The 21,301-nt window shown below is 36.7% G+C and overlaps 1 protein-coding gene across 2 annotated transcripts; it reads left to right on the top strand.

Annotated features, from left to right (window-relative positions):
* Positions 1-550: 550 nt before the first annotated feature.
* Positions 551-15,040, top strand: LPAR4 (lysophosphatidic acid receptor 4). 2 transcript variants are annotated; one of them, XR_005725362.1, is made up of 5 exons: positions 564-887; positions 3,149-3,198; positions 4,530-4,631; positions 10,504-10,642; positions 14,737-15,040. XR_005725362.1 is itself a non-coding variant. In XM_040265652.1 (4 exons), the coding sequence occupies exon 4, from the start codon at positions 10,581-10,583 to the stop codon at positions 11,691-11,693; it is 1,113 nt and encodes a 370-aa protein (XP_040121586.1). In that variant the 5' UTR covers positions 551-887; positions 3,149-3,198; positions 4,530-4,631; positions 10,504-10,580; the 3' UTR covers positions 11,694-13,994. The 2 variants fall into 2 exon arrangements, 1 of the variants encoding a protein (XP_040121586.1); XM_040265652.1 differs by lacking the exon at positions 14,737-15,040 and having other exon boundaries at positions 551-887; positions 10,504-13,994.
* The last annotated feature ends 6,261 nt before the right edge of the window (positions 15,041-21,301 follow it).

Raw genomic sequence — 21,301 nt, 5'->3', positions numbered from 1 at the left:
GGGCACTTCACTGGCTTAAGTAAGTGAGTATAGTATTAAATTTCATTTTATTGTGGTGGTGGGAGATTTATTTTGCATAGGTAGGAGTATATTTTGCATAGGAGTGTATTTATGGTACCAATCACTTTGCCTTTCCCTGCCCCTATTATTATTAATATTGTTATTGCAATTATTTTAAACAAGTTGGAACAAATATGGGCTGCTCAAAAGTGAAACACTCCTCCCAGTTTGGAGTTTCATCTCATCCTCCTCATTAGAATTGTAAGGGGATGGGAGAAGATAGCAGTCCTGCAGCAAAGACAGGCACACAGGATTTCTCAGAGGATTTATTGCCCAGGGAAGACATTTTTTTTATATTGTGAAGTGGCACTTAAGCCGCCAGTTCTTGACTGTGAAAACTGCTTTTCCTGGGCAATGCTCTTTAAGGAAAAACTTCTTCAGTCCAGTGATTGGTGACTGAGGGAACCGTGGAGCACAGAGGATTGGGCGGGATCTTGGCTCCTAATAATGCCTTCTTATCCAATGAAAAGCATTTCCTATTGAGACCCCCAAGAGTTCCCCAGGCCCTCCGCTCAGGCCCGGACTTTGGGCCTTTTCTTGTGTCTCGGTTTTAAAGGCATGCCAGCTACAGCATTCAAGAGGGCCGTTCCTTAACAAAGGGAAAGAGATAAATGTAAATAAGCTCACATTTTCAGAAGGAGCAGTTTGCTGTAAGAAGCTTCAGCAGCCAGAGTCTGTTACTTTGGGCTGGGATAAACTTTCCCTGTAAAAAATAATAATAGATCAAAATATGCACTTCTAAAGTGCGAGTTTACCGTTTACATGTTTATTAGCTAATTGTCTACAGGCATGAGCACACTCTCTCATCTAGCACACTCTTTCTTGGGGTAAGTCTCTTTGAGAAAGATTTGATTCGGGCGTTTGGGGGTGGGGGGTGGCATAACAAACTTCAGTGGAAGCACTGAGGCTTTGAGGGTTTGGGGAAAGAAATTAGATTACAACGCTGAAGTGCTGAACAGGGATCTTCATGTTGAATGGTTACAAAAGAGGATTTTCTATTGTTTTGGCAATAATACTGTTTTAGTGGAAGAGATACAATATTTTCAGGCTGTTTCATGTTAACGCAGTTGTCCTAAAAAGCTGATTTAAAATCACAGAGTAAAGGAATTTATAAATTTCTTTGGCTAGCTTTATATTTCTTTGGTTTGCAATTGATTGTGAGCTAATGTGGCTTCTATTATGATGAGGTTTCTTCTAGTAAAACTATACGGCAGCATGCCTTTGATGCCTAATTGATTTGTGGAGAATGTGACATTTGCTTTATTGAATAATTCATGAATAATCCATAAAGGAAGAAACACAGTTTAATTAAAAATTAATTCTGGCATAAATGGAATTTGTTCTTATATGTGAAATTAATTACCATTTTCCAAACAAATGCAATAATGTAACATTTAAAATTCTCTTCTTGTATATCCTGAATATTTTTAAGATTTTTGTTTTACTTACAAGATTTTGTTGAATTGATAAATATTATATTTTAGTTACTTTGTTTTAGGAAATTGAGCACTGTAATTTATTATTCCACTATGGAAAGGACCAGACAAATTCTAAGATTAAAATATTTCAGAGCTTAGTTGGGTTGTTCACTTTGCTACCTTACCAAATTATACCAACTTTCTTTTTCCTTAGCTAATATGAAGAAGACAGCAATAACAACCTAAGCTCCAAATTATTCAGTGGCTTTGAAAAGTTTATTTTTCAGAACAGAATTTCAAATAACATATCCCATCAACATAGACTGTAAATTATTTTGCCTTGTCACAGATGAAATGTGCTCCTGCTGAAAAAGATGAGTTCAGCTAAGACACTTGATGGCGGCTATACTCTAAAGCATCTCCTGCTAATCGGAGATGCAAATGAAAGCCCTATTGGAACAAGCAGACCAGTCTTTCTGAATGTATACTCACAAAAGTTAAAAAGAGGACTAGGAATATGACTTACAGAGATAGGCTAAGTTTAGCTAAAGCTTAATTTATTCAATTCCATCTGACAGAAACTGTAATGAAAATTGTTGCCCTTACTGTGGTGTGGTCAAAGATTAATTGTGTAGTTGCCTTTTTTCTGTCTATATGGTCATTGGGTATAGTCTACTCTTGGCCTTTTTAAGGGAGAGGAGGAGGCATAATAATGTACTTGTGAATATTAGTACTAAAAATTGGGAGCTTAATAGGAATTCACCTACCATGGGTTATCCAGTCCCACTTTTAGTAGATAAATGATTGGTTATTAGAGCAAAGCATAGGATAAGTAGTCTACTGATTCCTTAGAGTTATGTTCTGGAGTATTTCAATAATCTTATATTTTGAAGAGAGGTGACTGAGGAACATGTAGAATAGGTCAAGGATTAAGACCTAGACAATTAGAGCTGATATGAGCATGAGGAAAGAAGAGGAGGAAAATGAGGGTATAAGGGAGACTTTACCATATAAATGCCAGCTTGATCTGTGATTCTCAGGTTCTGATAAAAATTAATAATATTTACTTCTGATGTTAAATCTAAACTATGTATGGTAATGGATATTGACTAGACTTACCGTGATGATCATTTCACAATGCATACAAATATCAATCAAATCATCATTATAATATACCCTTTAAACTAATAATATGTCAATTATACCTCAATTAAAAATAAAATAAATTAGCAGTAGTTTTACTGAGTCTAATAAAAATTAATTCCCCTTATCTCAGACTTTGAGGGATTACAATTTTTATTTGCAGTGACAAATGGGAGCCGGTGAAAACAACCGATAGGAGGGAACAGCCAGTAAAGTCACACTGCCATGACGCCAGTTGAAGGCTGCTAATAATCAAGGCAAAGATGGAGGAAAATGAGAAACTGAGGACCAGAAGGGCCCTGTGACTTGTTCTCACACAGTTAGCTAGTGATGGGGCTGGATGTGGCTACATTGAATTAATACCAAGTACGAAAACTTCTAGGTATTTGAACTTCTTAGTTTTCTTTGATTCTAAACCAAAAGAAGTTTCTTCTTTATAATCTGTGTCAATTGTGAAAGCCATAAAAGAAATGTTAATGGTTCTTTCTTTAAGATAAACCAATAAAATAATATTAATTTCTTTCTAGGAACACTGGTCTCTGGAGGAGTGTGAAAATCGATTCTCCTTAATGTTAAGGTGATCTCAAATATATTTAAAATTGTCTCATGATTTTATTTTTAAGTTTTGATTCCTTTAGATTAGAGAAAAATTATTTCAGGAAAGTTCAAGCATAGCATTGTTTTGTTTAGGCCACCTTCAGAAGGGAGTGAGATGTGATGATAGTATAAGTTTGCCACTTTACAGGCAGTAAGTGCTACTTGTAAGAATACCATTGCAGAATATTTCTGATTCTATACAGTTATTTTAGGTATAATTGTGATTTGAAGATGTTACAGACATGCTATGTTAGGTTGGCCTAGGACATCCTAGTAGAGGCAGCGGTGACTGTCAGTGTGCTAATATCTAGTAATTGAAGACTTGCTCATATGACTACAGTTCAGCGAAGGAAGAAATCCAGCAGGACTAGGGATGCAGGTTAGAGACAAGGCAGTAAGGTCTCCACAAGTTGTTCCAGTCTTCTTTTCTCTTCCCCTATCAAGGCTCTTGCTCAATAATAATAGTCATTGCAAGGGAAAAAGAAAGCAGAAAAACAACAACAACAACAAAACCCAAAGAACTGATACAACTTCAATCAAAATAAAGAAATCTCCTTTGTTCAATTATTTTTAATATAAGGTAATCTGAGTAAACTCCAGAAAATAGTGAAGGACAGGGGAGCCTGGGGTGCTGTAGTCCATGGGGTCACAAAGAGTCAGACACATCTTAGTGACTGAATAACAACAACACAAACAATTACCTTACAAAGTGGAAGAAGTATTTTATGCCTTTTGTCACTAGTTATCCTTAAATGATTATAAGTTACATAAACTCATGGACTTCATGTGTGTTAATATAACTAATAAAATATGACATAGCAGTAACAAGTTTAAAAATACAATGTTATCAGCAACTCTGTAATAATGAAATCGAAAGCATTTATATACCATTTTTAAATGTGTTGGCTCTCATTTACTCTGATTTATATTGTATAATTGGAGAAGACAGTGAGTGGCAATCCACTCCAGTACTCTTGCCTGGAAAATCCCGTGGATGGAGGAGCCCAGTAGGCTATAGTCCATGGGGTCACAAAGAGTCTGAACGACTGAGAGACTTCACTTTCACTTTTCATTTTCATGCATTGGAGGAGGAAATGGCAACCCACTCCAGTGTTCTTACCTGGAGAATCCCGGGGACGGTGGAGCTTGGTGGGCTGCCATCTATGGGGTTGCACAGCATCAGATACGACTGAAGAGACTTAGCAGCAGCAGCGTATCATATAATCAATTTTTTTACCTTATGATTTTGGTATAAACTTTATTGAAAAGTTCTTTCCATGATATGCTATTGTGATCATTTCTATTTCACAGCATCCACTGGAGGAAATCTCTAACCATAGTACCTCCAGAAAGTTCATTGATCAACCAAGTCTTGGATAAAATTGGTGCCAGAATTTGGTTTGAACTAATGTGGTGAGTACCATTGTCCTGGTAATAACTCTCTCTAAAATTCTTAATTTTATTCTCCAACTTTTTTTTCTAACCAGTGTTTCCAGTTTATTACAGATTATATGATTTAAAAAATCCAGAATGTATGGAAGAATTGTATTTGTTTATTGTAATCCAGGCAGATTTGGGGTGGAAAAATATTGATTTTTTGGTTTAAGCCTTCTCTGCCACTGGTATATACCTTTAGTAATGGGAGACATGACTTTTGTTCATATTATCAGAATCAGTATTCAAGTATATCAGATGAATTGATATGCAAATTGGTAACTAATTTACTTGTTCAAATATGTGAAATAAAGTCAGATTCCTAGCTGGCATTTATGAACCTCACAGGATTTGGAAATAGGTTCTTTTAGGAACACCTAAAAATTTCCTCAAAATGTCTGGGGCTTCTGCTAAGATCAGATATTAAGTTTCAAGACTCTAGACAATTTAATAGTATTAGGTTGAACAATTTCTACAGTTGTCTTACTCTATAACTTACTGCTAAGGAAAATTCTGCTTTAGTAGGAATGATGAGCTCTTTGACGCCATCATGTTGAGCACTAAACCACATTATTTTTCAAGTATTGGACTGTGTTATCAGATGATAAGTTAGTGAGAGACTAGAATAATTTTTTGGTGAAAAAAAAATTAAGTTAATCACTAAGGATAGGACTGCTCAGATTAAGATATATGTCAATTTCCTGCTCATTTCAAATAAAGCAGGAGGACAAATCACTAAGGATAGCACTGCTCAGATCAGGATATATGTCAATTTCCTGCTCATTTCAAATAAAGCAGGAGGACAAAACAGTCATAACAATCTTAGTGTGAACCAAATTTAACATAGAGATTTCTTCAAAAGGATATTTCTTGTATAAACAATAAATGAGGATAAAAATAAAATAAATAAGGCTTATTAATCTAAACGTTTGACACAGGCTTGTTTGAGATGAAACCTGGTATAGATGAATTTCCCAGCTCAGTTATGGAGAGAAACATTTACCAATGGTTTCTTCCATATGTAATTTTATATGGCTAGGTTGTGTTTTGAAAACTATTATGAAACAGTAACCAGTGCACAGAAACATCAATTGGAACCATGTGTTTGATTGTGACCTGTGCTTGTGACTTGGCCTAGAAGATTTCCTTAAGGAGTCTTCTCTGTTAGCAGCCACTCGTCTGAGGAACAGCAATCTGGACGTATTCCCTATTACTCCAGTGGGATAGTTTTAATCTATATTTTTGCAATATTTTTGTATTTTTTAGTTTGTGTCACTGCTAAATATTTATAGACAAAGACCCAATAAGTTTCAGCTTCCTCTGAAAACTATTGTGGCAGTGTTCCTAAGCTTCGACCAGAGTAGAAAGAGGAAATGACTCTGGGGATCAGAGGCATTCTGATCTGACCCAAGCTCATTAAAAAGGGAGCCAAGCTAGGAAAATTGAGTATTCTCTTCCTTTAAGGCCTTGTCTCCCTGAATTTCGGATTGTCTTCTGTAAGGAACAAAAGCAAGTCAGCCTTTCTGGGCTACTGGGAATATGCCAGAAATTAGACCTTTGTTTTCAATATATCATCTGAAAATTTAGCACTTAGTAAAGTGATTTAGATATTCATCTTTACAGGAAAAAAGGGCTAACTCTACTTCCTCCAGTAGCCCCAAAGACCCCAAGCATGTTATATTTCGTTATCATTAGAAATTTTTTATAAAGGAAAAACATTGTGAACACTTCTGTGAACTGTCTGAACTGGCTCCATATGTGTAGGTCAAAGTTAAAAATTCATGAAGGTCAGATTTCTTTTTGGCCAGCCTCCAGGTGACTTGTTTCCTGCTTGTTGTCACTGAAAATACATCCACTCAGCACTCTGAACCCCTAGGTGATTAATTTAGAATAATTGGCTGTAAAGGTCCTCATAAGATAATAGTCTAATGCTACTTACAGTCAAAGATGTAATTAACTGTATCAGTCTAATTTTTTTTCTTCTTCATCTCATCTGAAGCTCAAGTGTTGTCCCTTTGCTTCCATTCAGTACACAATATGTTAGCCATTTAGGAAAATCTAGTGGTTAAAAAAAGCACTGGTTATTTCAGTGGAAAGAAAGGAAAGCCAGTCAGAAAAGAGATCTTGTTTCTCTTTTTCATTGATTTTTTCTTCAGAATTAGTTTTAAGAGTCAAATGCCTCTCTGATTTTTTTAAACCATAGCTCAGTGGGAAGATATTCCTTTTGGTACACATTCCTGGATTGTCCTGTTATGATAAAATTGTGTAGTTAAGGTCAAAATTCAAGGTAAGATTTCTGAAGTAGAGTGTTAGGAGGTGTTAGGAGGAAGATGTGTTACTAATATGAAGTTCGGCATACCAAGAAAGACAGAGACATAGGTGTCCAGCTGTGCTAGATGAAGGAGAATGAAAAAACTCCTGTAATATTTCTTTGTGGTTAGGTAGGATTGAATGCTGGGCAAGCTCATAAAGCTACTCACAAACCCTGTTGAATCTTCCTAGCCTCAGCTGTGAGGCTCAGAGTTAATGTTTATACAAGGAAGAGAAACTGTATAGCCAAGTTACAGAGAGAACCAATGTCTGAATCAGAAATAGAACTCCTTGCTTCCAGTGCTATGTTAAATCCCAGCACCACACCCTCTCTGCCAGACAGCAAAAGGTGCTGTGTGTTTGAGTAAGGGAAAGCTGTGAATAGGGCCTTAGTGACAGTTTTCCCATGCTCTCTCTTCAGGATTGGGACTGTAATATCTTATTGTCTTTGGTCCTTTCTCTCCCACAGAATTTGGTTATGCAAAGCAGAAGAACAGAAATGCCAGGCATTTGCAGACTGTCTGCTGTGGATATAGTGTATATGTTCTGAGAGATATAAAACTGAATAGAAAACTGGGGAGCAAAGCTCAGCTATTTGAAACATGCCATCTTGGGAAGTACAAAATAATACAGAGCCAGTGAGCTAGAAGTATATTCTGTAAGGGGATCACCAGCGGGCAGACTGGAGGGACTCTGAGCAAATATAGAAAGTCTTCTATTATAAAAGCATTTTCCAAATAAAATTTATTGACAGTACTTATTGTAGAAGGCAAATACAAGCAGATCATAGTGAATGAGGCTTGATTTTAATGTTAGGGGTTTTTTCAGTCTCATAATTTCTTTAGATTATGTGATTTAAAAAAAATAAATTTATTTATTTTAATTGGAGGTTAATTACTACTTTACAATATTGTATTGGTTTGCCATACATCAACATGAATCTGCCACAGGTATACACGTGTTCCCCATCCTGAACCCCCCTCCCTCCTCCCTCCCCATACCATCCCTCTGGGTCATCTGAGTGCACCAGCCCCAAGCATCCAGTATCATGCATTGAACCTGGACTGGCGATTCATTTCATATATGATATTATACATGTTTCAATGTCATTCTCCCAAATCATCCCACCCTCTCCCTCTCCCACAGAGCCCAAAAGACTGTTCTATACATCTGTGTCTCTTTTGCTGTCTCTCATACAGGGTTATCATTATGTTAAAGGGATATTTTTGACTATTTTGATTTATTTCAGCAATAAAAAAAATGACTTTCAGACTAATGGTTAGCATGTCGGGTGTAAACTAGTATGTAATGTGGTTTAAACAGTTGAGAAGCTACCATTGTTTTCATTTATGCCACCCCCTTGGTGAAGCAATCTGTAGAAACTTAGATTTACAGCTCTCAAGGTGAGGTTTGAACCCCATTGACAGAACTTTTCCTGGCTTTTTGTTTTTATTTTTCAGATTAGATTCATTGACCTTAAGCAGTCATTGGGTACTGTTTTTTTCTGAGAAAAATGGAAGAAGTCAGATGAAGCAAGGTAGAGAGGATGGAATTAGAGTAATTATCTTCTGAGCCCTTAATACAAATTAGATGGAAATAGTGACCTCTCCAACAAGGTCTTCTTTTTTGTGTGTTCTATTCTTCCTTTTCTCTCAGTTCTTCTATTTTTCTTTCTCTGCTACTTTCTTTCTTTGCTATCTCCTCTTCTGCTCTCCCCATCTATTTTTATTTCTTCCTTGTCTGGCTTTTTTTTTCCTCCTAGACCTTACTTTGTCAAGATTCTTACTATACCCTGCTTTCATATATCAAGGTCCCTTCTGGCAAAAGTTGAGCTGGCTTTTGAGTTGAGCCATTTCATATGAGATGAAATGGCCAAGAAGGAATATGACCTTACAGAAGTGTTAGACTCAGGGGAGGCACTCTATAAAGCTCGTGAAATGAGAATTCAGAAACAGCACACTTCCAATTTTAACTTTAAACTTTAGCTATTAAAAATGCCAATAATTTTTTGCACTCTGTTTTCTCCAAAGTCAACTCTCATTCTAGGCACTACAGTGAGTGAATTTTTTTTTCTTCTCTCAAATCATGTTTTCTTCCCTCAGGCCAACACTGGTTGAAGTGACTTCAGACCTCTATATCTCTGGCAGGTTCCTCCTGCCACTCCCTTTTCTGTTATATATGAGGCCCTGTGACCTGTTCCAGGAGTTGGAAAGAAAGAGTGACATAAGGAGGAATCAATTCAGAGAAATGGCTTTCACATTTTAAAATATAATCATGTGCAAACTCATTACTGGGTATGTCAGGAATAAAGACTACTTTCACTCCATATCCTCTTCATTGAAAAGAATTCATTCAGCTGCAGCTTATTCATAGTGCATTATAGAGCATTCAGAAGACAGTCCTCCAAAGGCAGCTGTTGACCTAGGAGCATGTTATTAAGATTTCCATATGCACCTTTGAACGATATTGGTTCAGATATCCAACAAAGATAATTAGTCAGTGACCTCCACACGTACAAGAATGGCTGTTCAACTCAAACCTACCTTTCATATTTCACTTGTATTTAGCCAGAAAAGGCTTTATTGACCTGGCCCATTTTAAAAGCTAAAAGCATGAATGTAACTCATGGAATGGGCAATGGGAGAGGGAGTAGGACAATATCCAAGGCTCAGGGTATGGCATGAAAGAACCTTGATAAGGGACCACAATCTAAAGGAGAGAAACACTGCGATTGTTGTTTGAATTCTCTCTCTATAAAGGCATTGTAGTGGAGTGAAAAAAGTTTCAGCCAGAAGCTTTAATGTACTCAGGAATTCCTGCTCTCTGAACCTGTATTTTAGAAGAAAAGGTGAATAAACATTTTAATTCAGGAGTTTAGTTATAACTTTTAAAAGAGGTTTTCCTGGAGGTCCCATATCTACCTTTAGTCTTGTGCAGTAGAACTAACACTCAACAATGAAGTTTAGTAATACCAGAGAGTAGACAATATAATTTAGAGAAGCTTAATAATCCTCTGGTTAGGAATTTAAAAAGAACACCTGAATTCTGGTTCTGACTATACCATTTACATGTTCTTCCAATTCTGACATTGTATTTCTAAATTATATAAGCCTCAGTTTCTGCTTTTGCAACATGGTGATAAATTCCTGCCTTGCCTATCTTATGGTGTTCTTGTGGGAATCAAATAAAACATGTTTTAGAAGTTAAAAAATTATACAAATTTCCAAGTGTTAGCATTGTTTTGACTATCAGAGTCTCCGTATTCCTATCCCTGCTAGCCTAGGGCTGCAAAGGAACAAATACCTTATTCCTGTGAATTGCAATGCTACAGTATTGTGCTTACTGTCTTGAGTGTGGTCCCTCCTGTTCCTGCAAGATACTCTTGCAGTACCTTTTAATATATGGTAGGTATTCAAAAGGTACTTGTTAAACCAAACTGAATGTGCATGTTATTTCCAGTCTGTGTGAACAGAATATCTTTTACTCCACAAAAATGGATTGAAGGTAGATTTGATGACTCATTTAATCTTATTTCCCATAGGAGGAAAACATTTCCTACCAGTCTTTAGTCTCAGAGTGCTGAACCCTGCAGCCTGCAGGCCTCCTGAATAAAAGTCCATGGGTGACAGAAGATTCATTGACTTCCAATTCCAAGATTTAAATTCAAACCTCAGACCCAGGTTGGGCAATTCTACTGCCAATAATACTTGCATTGTTGATGATTCTTTCAAGTATAATCTGAATGGTGCTGTCTACAGTGTTGTATTCATCCTGGGTTTGATAACCAACAGTGCCTCTCTGTTCGTCTTCTGCTTCCGCATGAAAATGAGAAGTGAGACGGCTATTTTCATCACCAATCTGGCCCTCTCTGATTTGCTCTTTGTCTGCACTCTACCTTTCAAAATATTTTACAATTTCAACCGCCACTGGCCTTTTGGTGATACCCTCTGCAAGATCTCTGGGACTGCATTCCTAACCAACATCTATGGGAGCATGCTCTTCCTTACCTGTATTAGCGTGGATCGTTTCCTGGCCATTGTCTATCCCTTCCGATCCCGTACCATTAGGACCAGGAGGAATTCTGCCATTGTGTGTGCTGGAGTCTGGATCCTAGTCCTCAGTGGTGGTATTTCAGCCTCTTTATTCTCCACCACTAATGTCAACAATGCAACCACCACCTGCTTTGAGGGCTTCTCCAAACGTGTATGGAAGACATATCTGTCCAAGATAACTATATTTATTGAAGTTGTTGGTTTTATCATTCCTTTGATACTGAATGTCTCTTGCTCTTCTGTGGTGCTAAAAACCCTCCGTAAGCCTGCTACATTGTCTCAAATTGGGACTAATAAGAAAAAAGTGCTGAAGATGATCACAGTGCATATGGCAGTCTTTGTGGTATGCTTTGTACCCTATAACTCTGTTCTCTTCCTGTATGCCCTGGTGCGCTCCCAAGCCATTACCAATTGCTTGTTGGAAAGATTTGCAAAGATTATGTATCCAATCACCTTGTGCCTTGCAACTCTAAACTGTTGCTTTGACCCTTTCATCTATTACTTCACCCTTGAGTCCTTTCAGAAGTCCTTCTATATCAATACCCATATCAAGATGGAGTCTCTGTTTAAGACTGAAACACCTCTGACCACAAAGCCTTCCCTTCCAGCTATTCAAGAGGAAGTTAGTGATCAAACAACACATAATGGTGGTGAATTAATGCTAGAATCCACCTTCTAGGTACAAGAAGTCTCTTTAGGTCCAGATATAGTTTCTTCTATGATTTTCCTATGCTTTGAATAAAAAATTTGAAGCTAATGATATTGAGAATAGATTAATGTACTGAATATAGTCAGATACTTTTATTTGAATGTTTATTGTAATACATATATTGTTTTGTTCAATAATTATAGGTCACATCTAATTACAACAGCCAAAAGGAATTGCCAAACTCTTCTTCTGGGTTGGAAATTCATTGTACCACATTATATAAGTCAACAGTAGCCTTGACTTCAGTGATATAGAGGTTACTTAAAAACTTTGAAAAAATATATTTCCATTCCAATATTTGGTAATTAGTTTGGGCCTATAAATATAGAACAAATTCAGGTTTTTTTTTTTTTAAACAACCTTTTGTGTTACTACTGACATATACTAGTCTTTTTTTGCTTTTTGAATTGTCATTGAGTTTTTTAGTACAATAATATACTTTAGTTTAATATTATTAATAAAAATATCAAATTTTAAAAAGTTAGTATAATGTATTGTATATAATTTAAAAGCAAAAACATAAGTTGTGTTTGTATGAATATTGCTGGGAAGAAATGGAAAATTAACTGGATTTACATATTTGCAGTTACCAGCAGTGTCAGCTTTTAAAAACTTTTCCTTTTTTATACTATGTTAAATTGTTTATATGAAATGTCAAATCCAGAGAGCTGCTAAGTATGTGCCCCAAACAGGGCAAAATGGAAAATCACATAAAACAACAAATGTTCATAAAAAACTAAGAGAAATTAACATTTTCTCTAAGAATTTTCAATTATTTTTCTTTTGGGAGACTAATTTTTATAAATATTCCATATGTGAAATTTTGAAGCACAGTGCAACCATAAAGCTGTTGCATTTGTGCCCAGGTCAGAAGCAAATTGAAAAAACAAAAGAGACAAAAGTATAACAAAAATATAATAATAAAACAAAAAACTTTCTTAAAACTTGCATCAATCATTTTTTGAGTGAGGGAGCAGAGATCTGTAAATTACTTATGCTTTCATATTAATTTTGAAGTACAATGTAGCCAGAGAGCTGCTGAATTTGTGCCCAGGTTGGGAATATATTGAAAAAAAAATACACAAACCAAACTAAACCAATGCAAACAAACACACACAAAAAGAAAAACTGTAAAACAATAAAAACCACAAAATATTCCTAACACTTGCATTAATATTTTATTTATTATTTGAGTATATGTAAATTTTAAATTACTGTATTATTTGTATAAAATTTTAGAGTACAAGTAGAAATCCACTACATTTGTGCCCAAGTCAGGACCTAATTGGAAAAAAATAAAAGCAAAATAACTCCTTAGAAAACAACAACAACACACACAAAAAAACTTATAGCTTTTCTTTTCTGAGCATTTTTAAAACTTAAAAGATACTGTAACTTTATTATGATGCTTTGAATTAAAATGCAACTAGGAAGTTACTAAACTGGCATCTGCTTCAGGAGCAATTAAAATCAATATTTCAAACTATATACAAAGAAACTTTTTGTAACCAACTTAAACAACAAAAGCAGCAAAAACATCTTTAGAATCTCTTACCATTTATTGAATGAAGTATAGATTTAAGAATATTAAAACCTTAAACAAAACTTCTGAGCATGATGTAGCTTGAAAGATCTGTGCTCAGGTAAGTAGTAGTGAAAATAAATATCCTGCATACATACTACACACAAATACACACATAATCGAAGCACTGCAAAACAAAACCAAAATATTCTTAAAATATGTTTTAATCATTTTTAAAAATTATTTAGAAATGTGATAATTTTAAAATGCTAAGACTTCTTAAGTAAAAATTTCAGAAACACATTTTGTAAGTTGCTGAACTTGCACCAGGAAGTGATTTAAAAAAGATTAAAAACCATAAAATAATGACAAAAAATTAAAACTTTTAAAGTGGTAAGCTAATTGTTAAAACTCTTATTAACCTTTGTCTTTCAGATATGTGAAGTTACTCAGTCATGTCGGACTCTTTGTGATCCCATGGACTGTAGCCCACCAGGCTCCTCCATCCATGGAATTTTCTAGGCAAGAATACTGGAGTGGGTTGCCATTTCCTTCTCCAGGGAATCTTCCCGACCAAGGGATTGAACCCAGGTCTCCTGCATTGTGGGCAGATGCTTTACCATCTGAGCCACCAGGGAATCCCACATATATGTAGATTAAAAATACTAAAATATTAAGATGAAAATTCATGAGCATAATGTAACTCTTAAAAACCACTAAATCTGTGCCTGGACTAGGAACTGATTGAATAAAAGGCTAAAACAATAGAAAAATAATAAAACAGAGTTCTTAAAAATGGCATTACTTTTTCCTCACGATCTAAATTCCTAAAAATAATCAGGCATTGTATTGTCTTCTGAAAACAGGTTATAGATAGAATATGTAAGGCATTAGATTAAGTTAGATGAAATTAGGTTAAGTTAGGTAAATTTTGGTTGTTAGGTTATATTGTAAGATCAAATTAGTTATCAAAGTATGAATAATCTTTTTGTTTCTTTTAGTATTCTTTCTCTTCTGTTTCTTATAAATATAAACTATATGTGAACTTTTGTTTGTGCCCTTGATTCTCAAAATTATGAAATTTTAGGATTATTACACCAAATCATTTAATAGAATATATTAACCAAGTTGACATATATCAATAAACCAATTTCCTACTGTGTAATTTCCATATTTAGTTTTGTTTACTTTTCCATATTTCAATTTATTTTAATTTCAAATTTTATAGTTAATATAGCTTGCTAATGATAATTTTTTTTGTCATATTAACAATGTAACCAACAAAATGTAATGTAAGCTAAATATAAAATTACCTTTTATTTTACATTTAAAAGCAAAAGCAATCATTCAACTGTAGTTATGACTTGGATTTTAAGTGCTTATTAAATGTAATAAAATACACTTGAATTATCTAGCAGTTATACTTCGGTCAAATATTTATTCAACTTGCCCTTTTTAGTGAATTATAATTGATATACAATGTTATATTAGTTTCAGGTATGCAGAAGACCTGAATAGACATTTTTCCAAGGAAGATGGTCAACAGGCATATCACATGAAAAGATGCTCAGCATCACTAATCATCAGGGATATGCAAGTAAAATGAGATACCACCTCACATCTGTCAGAATGGCTATTATTAAAAAGACAAGAAACAACAAATGTTGGCAAGAATATGGAGAAAAGGGACCCCTGAACTTTGCCTTTATCTGTGGGCATCCAGAGACAATTTTCTTTTATCTTCCCTCCATCCTTCAGCAAAGAACTTATTAAAGGATATTTGATCTCAAATCAATTCCAATACTTTGTTTTTGAAGTTGTCTGAAGACTAATGTACAGTTGCAAAAGGAAAATCCCTGGGTGACTTTTCAGGGATCAAACTGAAAGGTTAAGCTGATTTGTCCAACTTGGCTTTGATTTATTTGCAGTTTATTGCCAAGTTGATGCTTGAATCGGACTTTTCAGGCTTGCTGAAATACCCTAGGATGACTGGGAGGCCTGCGGAAAGTCAGGGGGGAAAATCATCTAACAACAGTGAGATGATTTTGGAAAGAGGTGGCTGACTGATCAATAACTAAAACAAGTGGTGGTCCCAGGATAGCAGCACAGGGAATTCCTAGTCATCCTTATGCCTTCTAACTCTCAGGGAAAGCAGAGTCAGCATTTCATAAAGTACATTGTATATTGGTTCCCCATGTGATGACAGCAAACACTGCCTTTTCTAACATCATGACCAGCATGGTCAACCCTAGGCTATGTTTAAAATTATAAGAACTTTGTCATTAGTGACCTTCTAAGCAAGATCCTCAGAAGAAATGGGGATATACCATTGGTTTTACATCCTTATTAACCATCTTCCATCTCTGTCTGTACCCCCAAAGCCCAGCAGTTTATGTTTGCTATTGTTTACCAAAATCTTTATCTATGTTTCTTGTGGCCCTTTAACATCTTTCCCCATCTCTTACAGAAATAGTACTTCTTTGTGGACCAAAACCAATACATAAATGACATAAATGTCTGCCAAGACAGCAACATATTGAACAGATTTACATTAAGACAAGTCTACCCACTGCTTTTAATTCTCACTTTGGTGTTTGCATCTTATAAAAGGAGTCTGGGTAATTCAAATGACTGAAGCAGGGTTGAGATGGGGAGAGATGACTGTCCTTGTAAATGGTAAATCATCTCATGAACTTTAGCCCCCTTCATCTCATGGTAAGGCCTCTGTACTGCCACTCTCTTTTCTCACTCTCTTGACACTACCCTGTATACTACTGAGTCTAAAATATACAGCACCTTCCTCCACACAGTCTTTTCTTCCAAAATTGTCCCCTGATGACTGGGAACACATGCTCTCATTTCATATATACTTGGATTATTTCCCTCAATTGTCTCCTGATCCTGGTGGAATTGGTGAAGTGGTTCTTAAAATATGAAGCAGTTGGTTTCAATGGAGAAGCCAAAGCACTGGTGACTGAGTAAAAATTTGCCTGTATTCAGAGTTTTGAATAGCTATATACTTCCTACTGCTTCACTTCTTTCTCTGTCTGAGTGTCTGGGAATGAAGCTCTTCTGTCCCGAACACCCAGAGAGGTACTGAATCCAGGAGGGCGGAGGAGTAGAGCCAATGTGAAGCCTAAAATGTGTCAGTGAGGGAAACTAGGCAAGCCCTAAGATTGGGATGACTTGTACATGCCTTGTTTTCCTTATCATGGTGGAGCTGTGCCCTAAAAGATGAAAAGCTTGTTACAAAGAGCCTTCATTGCTCCCACTGCTAGTCTAGTATAAACTGTCTGCTCAGCTTTTTACCTTCCTCACTCAAGGTCACCGTCTTCCTCAGTTGAGATTATGGGACTTCTGGACTAGTCTTGATTCAAGGCAGTTTGAGGTTCTTGGGAAAGTTTGGCTGGGGGAGCGACTCATAATTCATTCATTTACTTTTTCAACAAATTCCTTGAACACCAACCATGTGTCAAACATTCTTCTAGACACTAAGAATGCAGTGGTGAAAATAATAGACAAAAAGGTGTTTCAAATCTTATGTTCTAGACTCAGAGCATGGAGAACTAAAAACAACAACAAAAAGCTAAAAAGTAATATAACAGACTATAATAAGTGTTATGGAGAAAATAAAGTGAAGTAAAGGAGAACACATGCCTGAAACCAAATTTTGAGCTCCACAGCAGTACTGGATTAAAATGTTAAAGATCATAAACATTACAAAGAAAAGGATGCCTCTCTCTAAATAAATTATTTTAATTAAGTTTATGCAATACATAACAATGCATGTAAAGAAGTGCAAAAAAGTTCTGACTTGAAAACATCACATCACTAATGTTTGTTTTTAAAGGGGTTATGCAGTCCTGAATTGTCCAAATTCTGTGGTTAGTCTGTCTACCTTTAGCTGTTTATTCTCTTGCCCAAGCCAAAGACCTCAAAAGGCTACTGAAAACCCAGGCATAGGCAACTTTCATTCATCAAAGCTGATAATGTCATGGCCTCAGCCTCCTCTCCCTTAGGCTTCATCCTAGAGCAAGAGGCTCACTTGTTTTCTCTCTGTTTCTGTCACTTCCTCTGACTCCCTCTCTCTCCACCATTCTTTTCAGGAAAACTGGTAGAGTTCACCTGCAATGCGGGAGACCTGGGTTCGATCCCTGGGTTGGGAAGATCCCCTGGAGAAGGAAAAGGCTACCCACTCCAGTATTCTGGCCTGGAGAATTCCATGGACTATATAGTCCATGGAGTGGCAAAGACTCAGACACGACTGAGCGACTTTCACTTTCACTTTAGGGATTCCCTCACAGCAAGTCAGCAAAGACTCTGCCTGCAGTACAGGAGACTTGTGTTCAATTCCTGGATGGGAAAGATCCCCTGGAGAAGGAAATGGCAACCCATTACAGTATTTTTACCTGGAGAAACACATGGACAGAGGAGCCTGGCAGGCTACAGTCCATTGGGTCCCATGAGTCAGACATGACTTAGTGAATAAACCACCACCACTCCCCTGTGAGGCCAGAACGAGTTTAAATAATAACAATAGCGATATTAATGGAGCTATTTCAAATGCTCAATAAGTGTCAGGAAGTAGTACACATAATCTTATGATTTCATTAATGGCGTTGAAACATATATACTATCATGTAAGAAACGAATTGCCAGATTATGTTTGATGCAGGATACAGGATGCTTGGGGCTGGGGCACGGGGATGATCCAGAGAGATGATATGGGGTGGGAGGTAGGAGGGGGGTTCATGTTTGGGAACTCATGTACACCCGTGGTGGATTCATGTCAATGTATGGCAAAACCAATACAGTATTGTAAAGTAAAATATAGTAAAAATAAAAATTAAAAAAAAAATTTAAAAAATTAAAAAAAAAGCAGAGACATTACTTTGCCAACAACAACAACAACAACAACAACAAAAAGGTGACAAAACTGAGGAATTGGGAGCTTAAGTAACATGCCCAAAGTCATACAGCCAATAAAAGGCAGAACCAAGATTTACATATTTATACAGGCTAATTAAAATCAGTAGCCGAGAAACTTGTTTTAATATGTAAGTATCAAATGTTTACTATGTGCCAGACACTATGCTTTGTAAGTTCAGTCTCTCAGTTGTGTCCGATTCTTTGTGACCACATGGACTGCAGCACGCCAGGCTTCCCTGTCCATCACCAAATCCCAGAGCTTGCTCAAACTCATGCCCATCTAGTAGATGATGCCATACAACCATCTTGTCCTCTCTTCTCCTGCTCCTCCTGCCTTTAATCTTTTCCAGCCTCAGGGTCTTTTCTAATGAGTCGGCTCTTTGCATCAGGTGGCCAAAGTATTGAAGCTTCTGCTTCAGTCCTTGCAATGAATATTCAGGATTTATTTCCTTTAGGATTGACTGATTGGATCTCCTTGCAGTTCAAGGGACTATCAAGAGTCTTCTCCAACACCATAGTCCAAAAGCATCAATTCTTCGGTGCTCAGCTTTCTTAATGGTCGAACTCACATCCATACATGACTACTGGAAAAACCATAGCTTTGACTATATGGACCTCTCTTGGAAAAGTAATGTCTTTGCTTTTTAGTATGCTGTCTAGGTGGGTCATTGGTTTTCTTCAAGGAGCAAGCATCTTTTAATTTCATGTCACAGTCCGCAGTGATTTTGGAGCCCAAGAAAATAAAGTCTGTCACTGTTTCCATTGTTTCTCCATCTATTTGTCATGAAGTGATGGGACCAGATGCCATGATCTTCTTTTTTTAAATGTTGAGTTTTAAGCCAACTTTTTCACTCTTCTCTTTCACTTTAATCAAGAGGCTCTTTAGTTCTTCGCTTTCTTCCATAAAGATGGTATCATCTGTATATCTGAGGTTATTCATATTTCTCCCAGCAATCTTAATTCCAGCTTATGCTTCATTCAGCCCAGCATTTTGCATGATGTATTCTGCATATGTTAAATAATCAGGGTGATAAGGTACAGCATTGACATACTCCTTCCTCAGTTTTGAACTAGTCTATGTCTGGTTCTAACTGTTTTTCTTGACCTGCATACAGATTTCTCAGGAGGGAGGTAAGGTGATCTGGTATTCCCATCGCTTTAAGAATTTTCCCCAGCTTGCTGTGATCCACAAAGTCAAAAGTCTTGAATATTGATTGGAAGGACTGGTGCTGAAGCTGAAACTCCAATACTTTGGCCACCTGATGCGAAGAATTGATTCATTGGAAAAGACCCTGATGCTGGGAAAGGTTGAAGGCAGGAGGAGAAAGGGACAACAGAGGATGAGATGTTCGGATGGCACCTCCAACTTGATGGACATGAGTTTGAGTAAGCCCCAGGAGTTGGTGATGGACAAGGAAGCCTAGCATGCTGCAGTCCATGGGGTCACAAAGAGTCGGACATGACTGAGCAGCTTAACTGAACTGAACACAGTCAAAGGCTTTAGCATAGTCATGAAGCAGAAGTAGATGCTTTTTTGGAATCTTGTGCTTTTTCTATGATCCAATAGATGATGGCAATTTTATCTCTGGTTCCTCTGCCTTTTCTAAATCCAACTTGAACATCTGGAAGTTCTTGGTTCAAACCTAGCTTAGAATTTTGAGCATTACTTTGCTAGTGTGAGAGATGGATTCAATTGTGCAGTAGTTTGAACATTGGCATTGCCTTTCTTTGTGACTGGAATGAAAACTGACTTTTTCTAGTCCTATGACCACTGCTGAGTTTTCCAAATTTGCTTTCATATTGAGTGCAGCACTTTCACAGCATCATCTTTTAGGATTTGAAATAGTTCAATTGGAATTCCATCACCTCCACTAGCTTTGTTTGTAGTGATGTTTCTAAAGGCCCACTTGACTTTGCATTCAGGATGTCTGGCTCTAGGTGAGTGATGACACCATCATGGTTATCTGGGTCATGAAGATCTATTTTGTATAGTTCTTCTGTGTATGCTTGCCACCTCTTCTTAATATCTTCAACTTCTTTTTAGGTCCATACCATTTCTGTCCTTTATTGTGCACATCTTGTAAGAAATGTTCCTTTGGTATGTCTAATTTTCTTGAAGAGATGTCTAGTCTTTCCCATTCTATCGTTTTCCTCTATTTCTTTGCATTGATCACTGAGGAAGACTTTCTTCTCTCTCCCTGCTATTCTTCAGAATTCTGCATTCAGATGGATATATCTTTCCTTTTCTCCTTTACCTTTTGCTTCTCTTCTTTTCTTAGCTATTTGTAAAGTCTCCTCAGACAGCCATTTTGCCTTTTTGCATTTTTTTTTCTTGGGGATGTTTTTTTTTTCACCACCTCTTGTACAATGCTACAAACCTTTTCCCATAGTTCTGCAGGCACTCTGTCTATCAGATATAATCCCCTGAATCCATCTGAAGGCCTACAAGACCTTCTAGAACTAACACCTGAAAAAGATGTTGTTTTCATCATAGAGGTCTGGAATGCAAAAATGGGAAGTTAAGAGATACTTGGAGTAACAGACAAGTTTGGCCTTGGAGTACATAATGAACCAGGGCCAAGGCTGACAGAGTTTTGCCGTGAAAACACAGCAGCCATAGCAATCACCCTCTTCCAACAACACAAAGGACAACTCTACACATGGACATCACCAGATAGTCAATACTGAAATCAGATTGATTATATTCTTTTCAGCCAAAGATAGGGAAGCTCTATACAGTCAACAAAAATAAGACCAGGAGCTGACTGTGGCTGAGATCATGAACTCCTTATTGCCATATTCAGACTTAAATTGAAGAAAGTGGGGGAAACCACTGGACTATTCTGGTATGACCTAAATCAAATCCTTTAGGATGCTTTACAAATATCTCTTTTTATCTTCATAATAATCTTCTGAGGTAAATGCTCTTATCATCCCTCTCTTTTACAAGTGAGGGAGCTGAGATAGAGTTAAGGAACTTCCCCAAAATCTCATAGATCACAAATGAGTCTTTATGAAATATAGCACTTAACCGTGGTAGCCCCTCTCCAGATGAAGCTCATACCTATTGCCCACCCTAATATTTCTACTCTCTCCTTCATACTTGAACTCCAAATACATTGGTCTT

Source organism: Oryx dammah, unplaced genomic scaffold (assembly GCF_014754425.2).
Source record: "Oryx dammah isolate SB20612 unplaced genomic scaffold, SCBI_Odam_1.1 HiC_scaffold_23, whole genome shotgun sequence".
NCBI classification, from domain to species: domain Eukaryota; kingdom Metazoa; phylum Chordata; class Mammalia; order Artiodactyla; family Bovidae; genus Oryx; species Oryx dammah.
Note: the sequence above shows the minus strand (reverse complement) of the source record. Positions and strands in the feature narration are given on the sequence as shown.

Bases quoted from the DNA above. Each gene is read 5' to 3' on its own strand.
- LPAR4 (XM_040265652.1), top strand. From the start codon at position 10,581: ATGGGTGACAGAAGATTCATTGACTTCCAATTCCAAGATTTAAATTCA.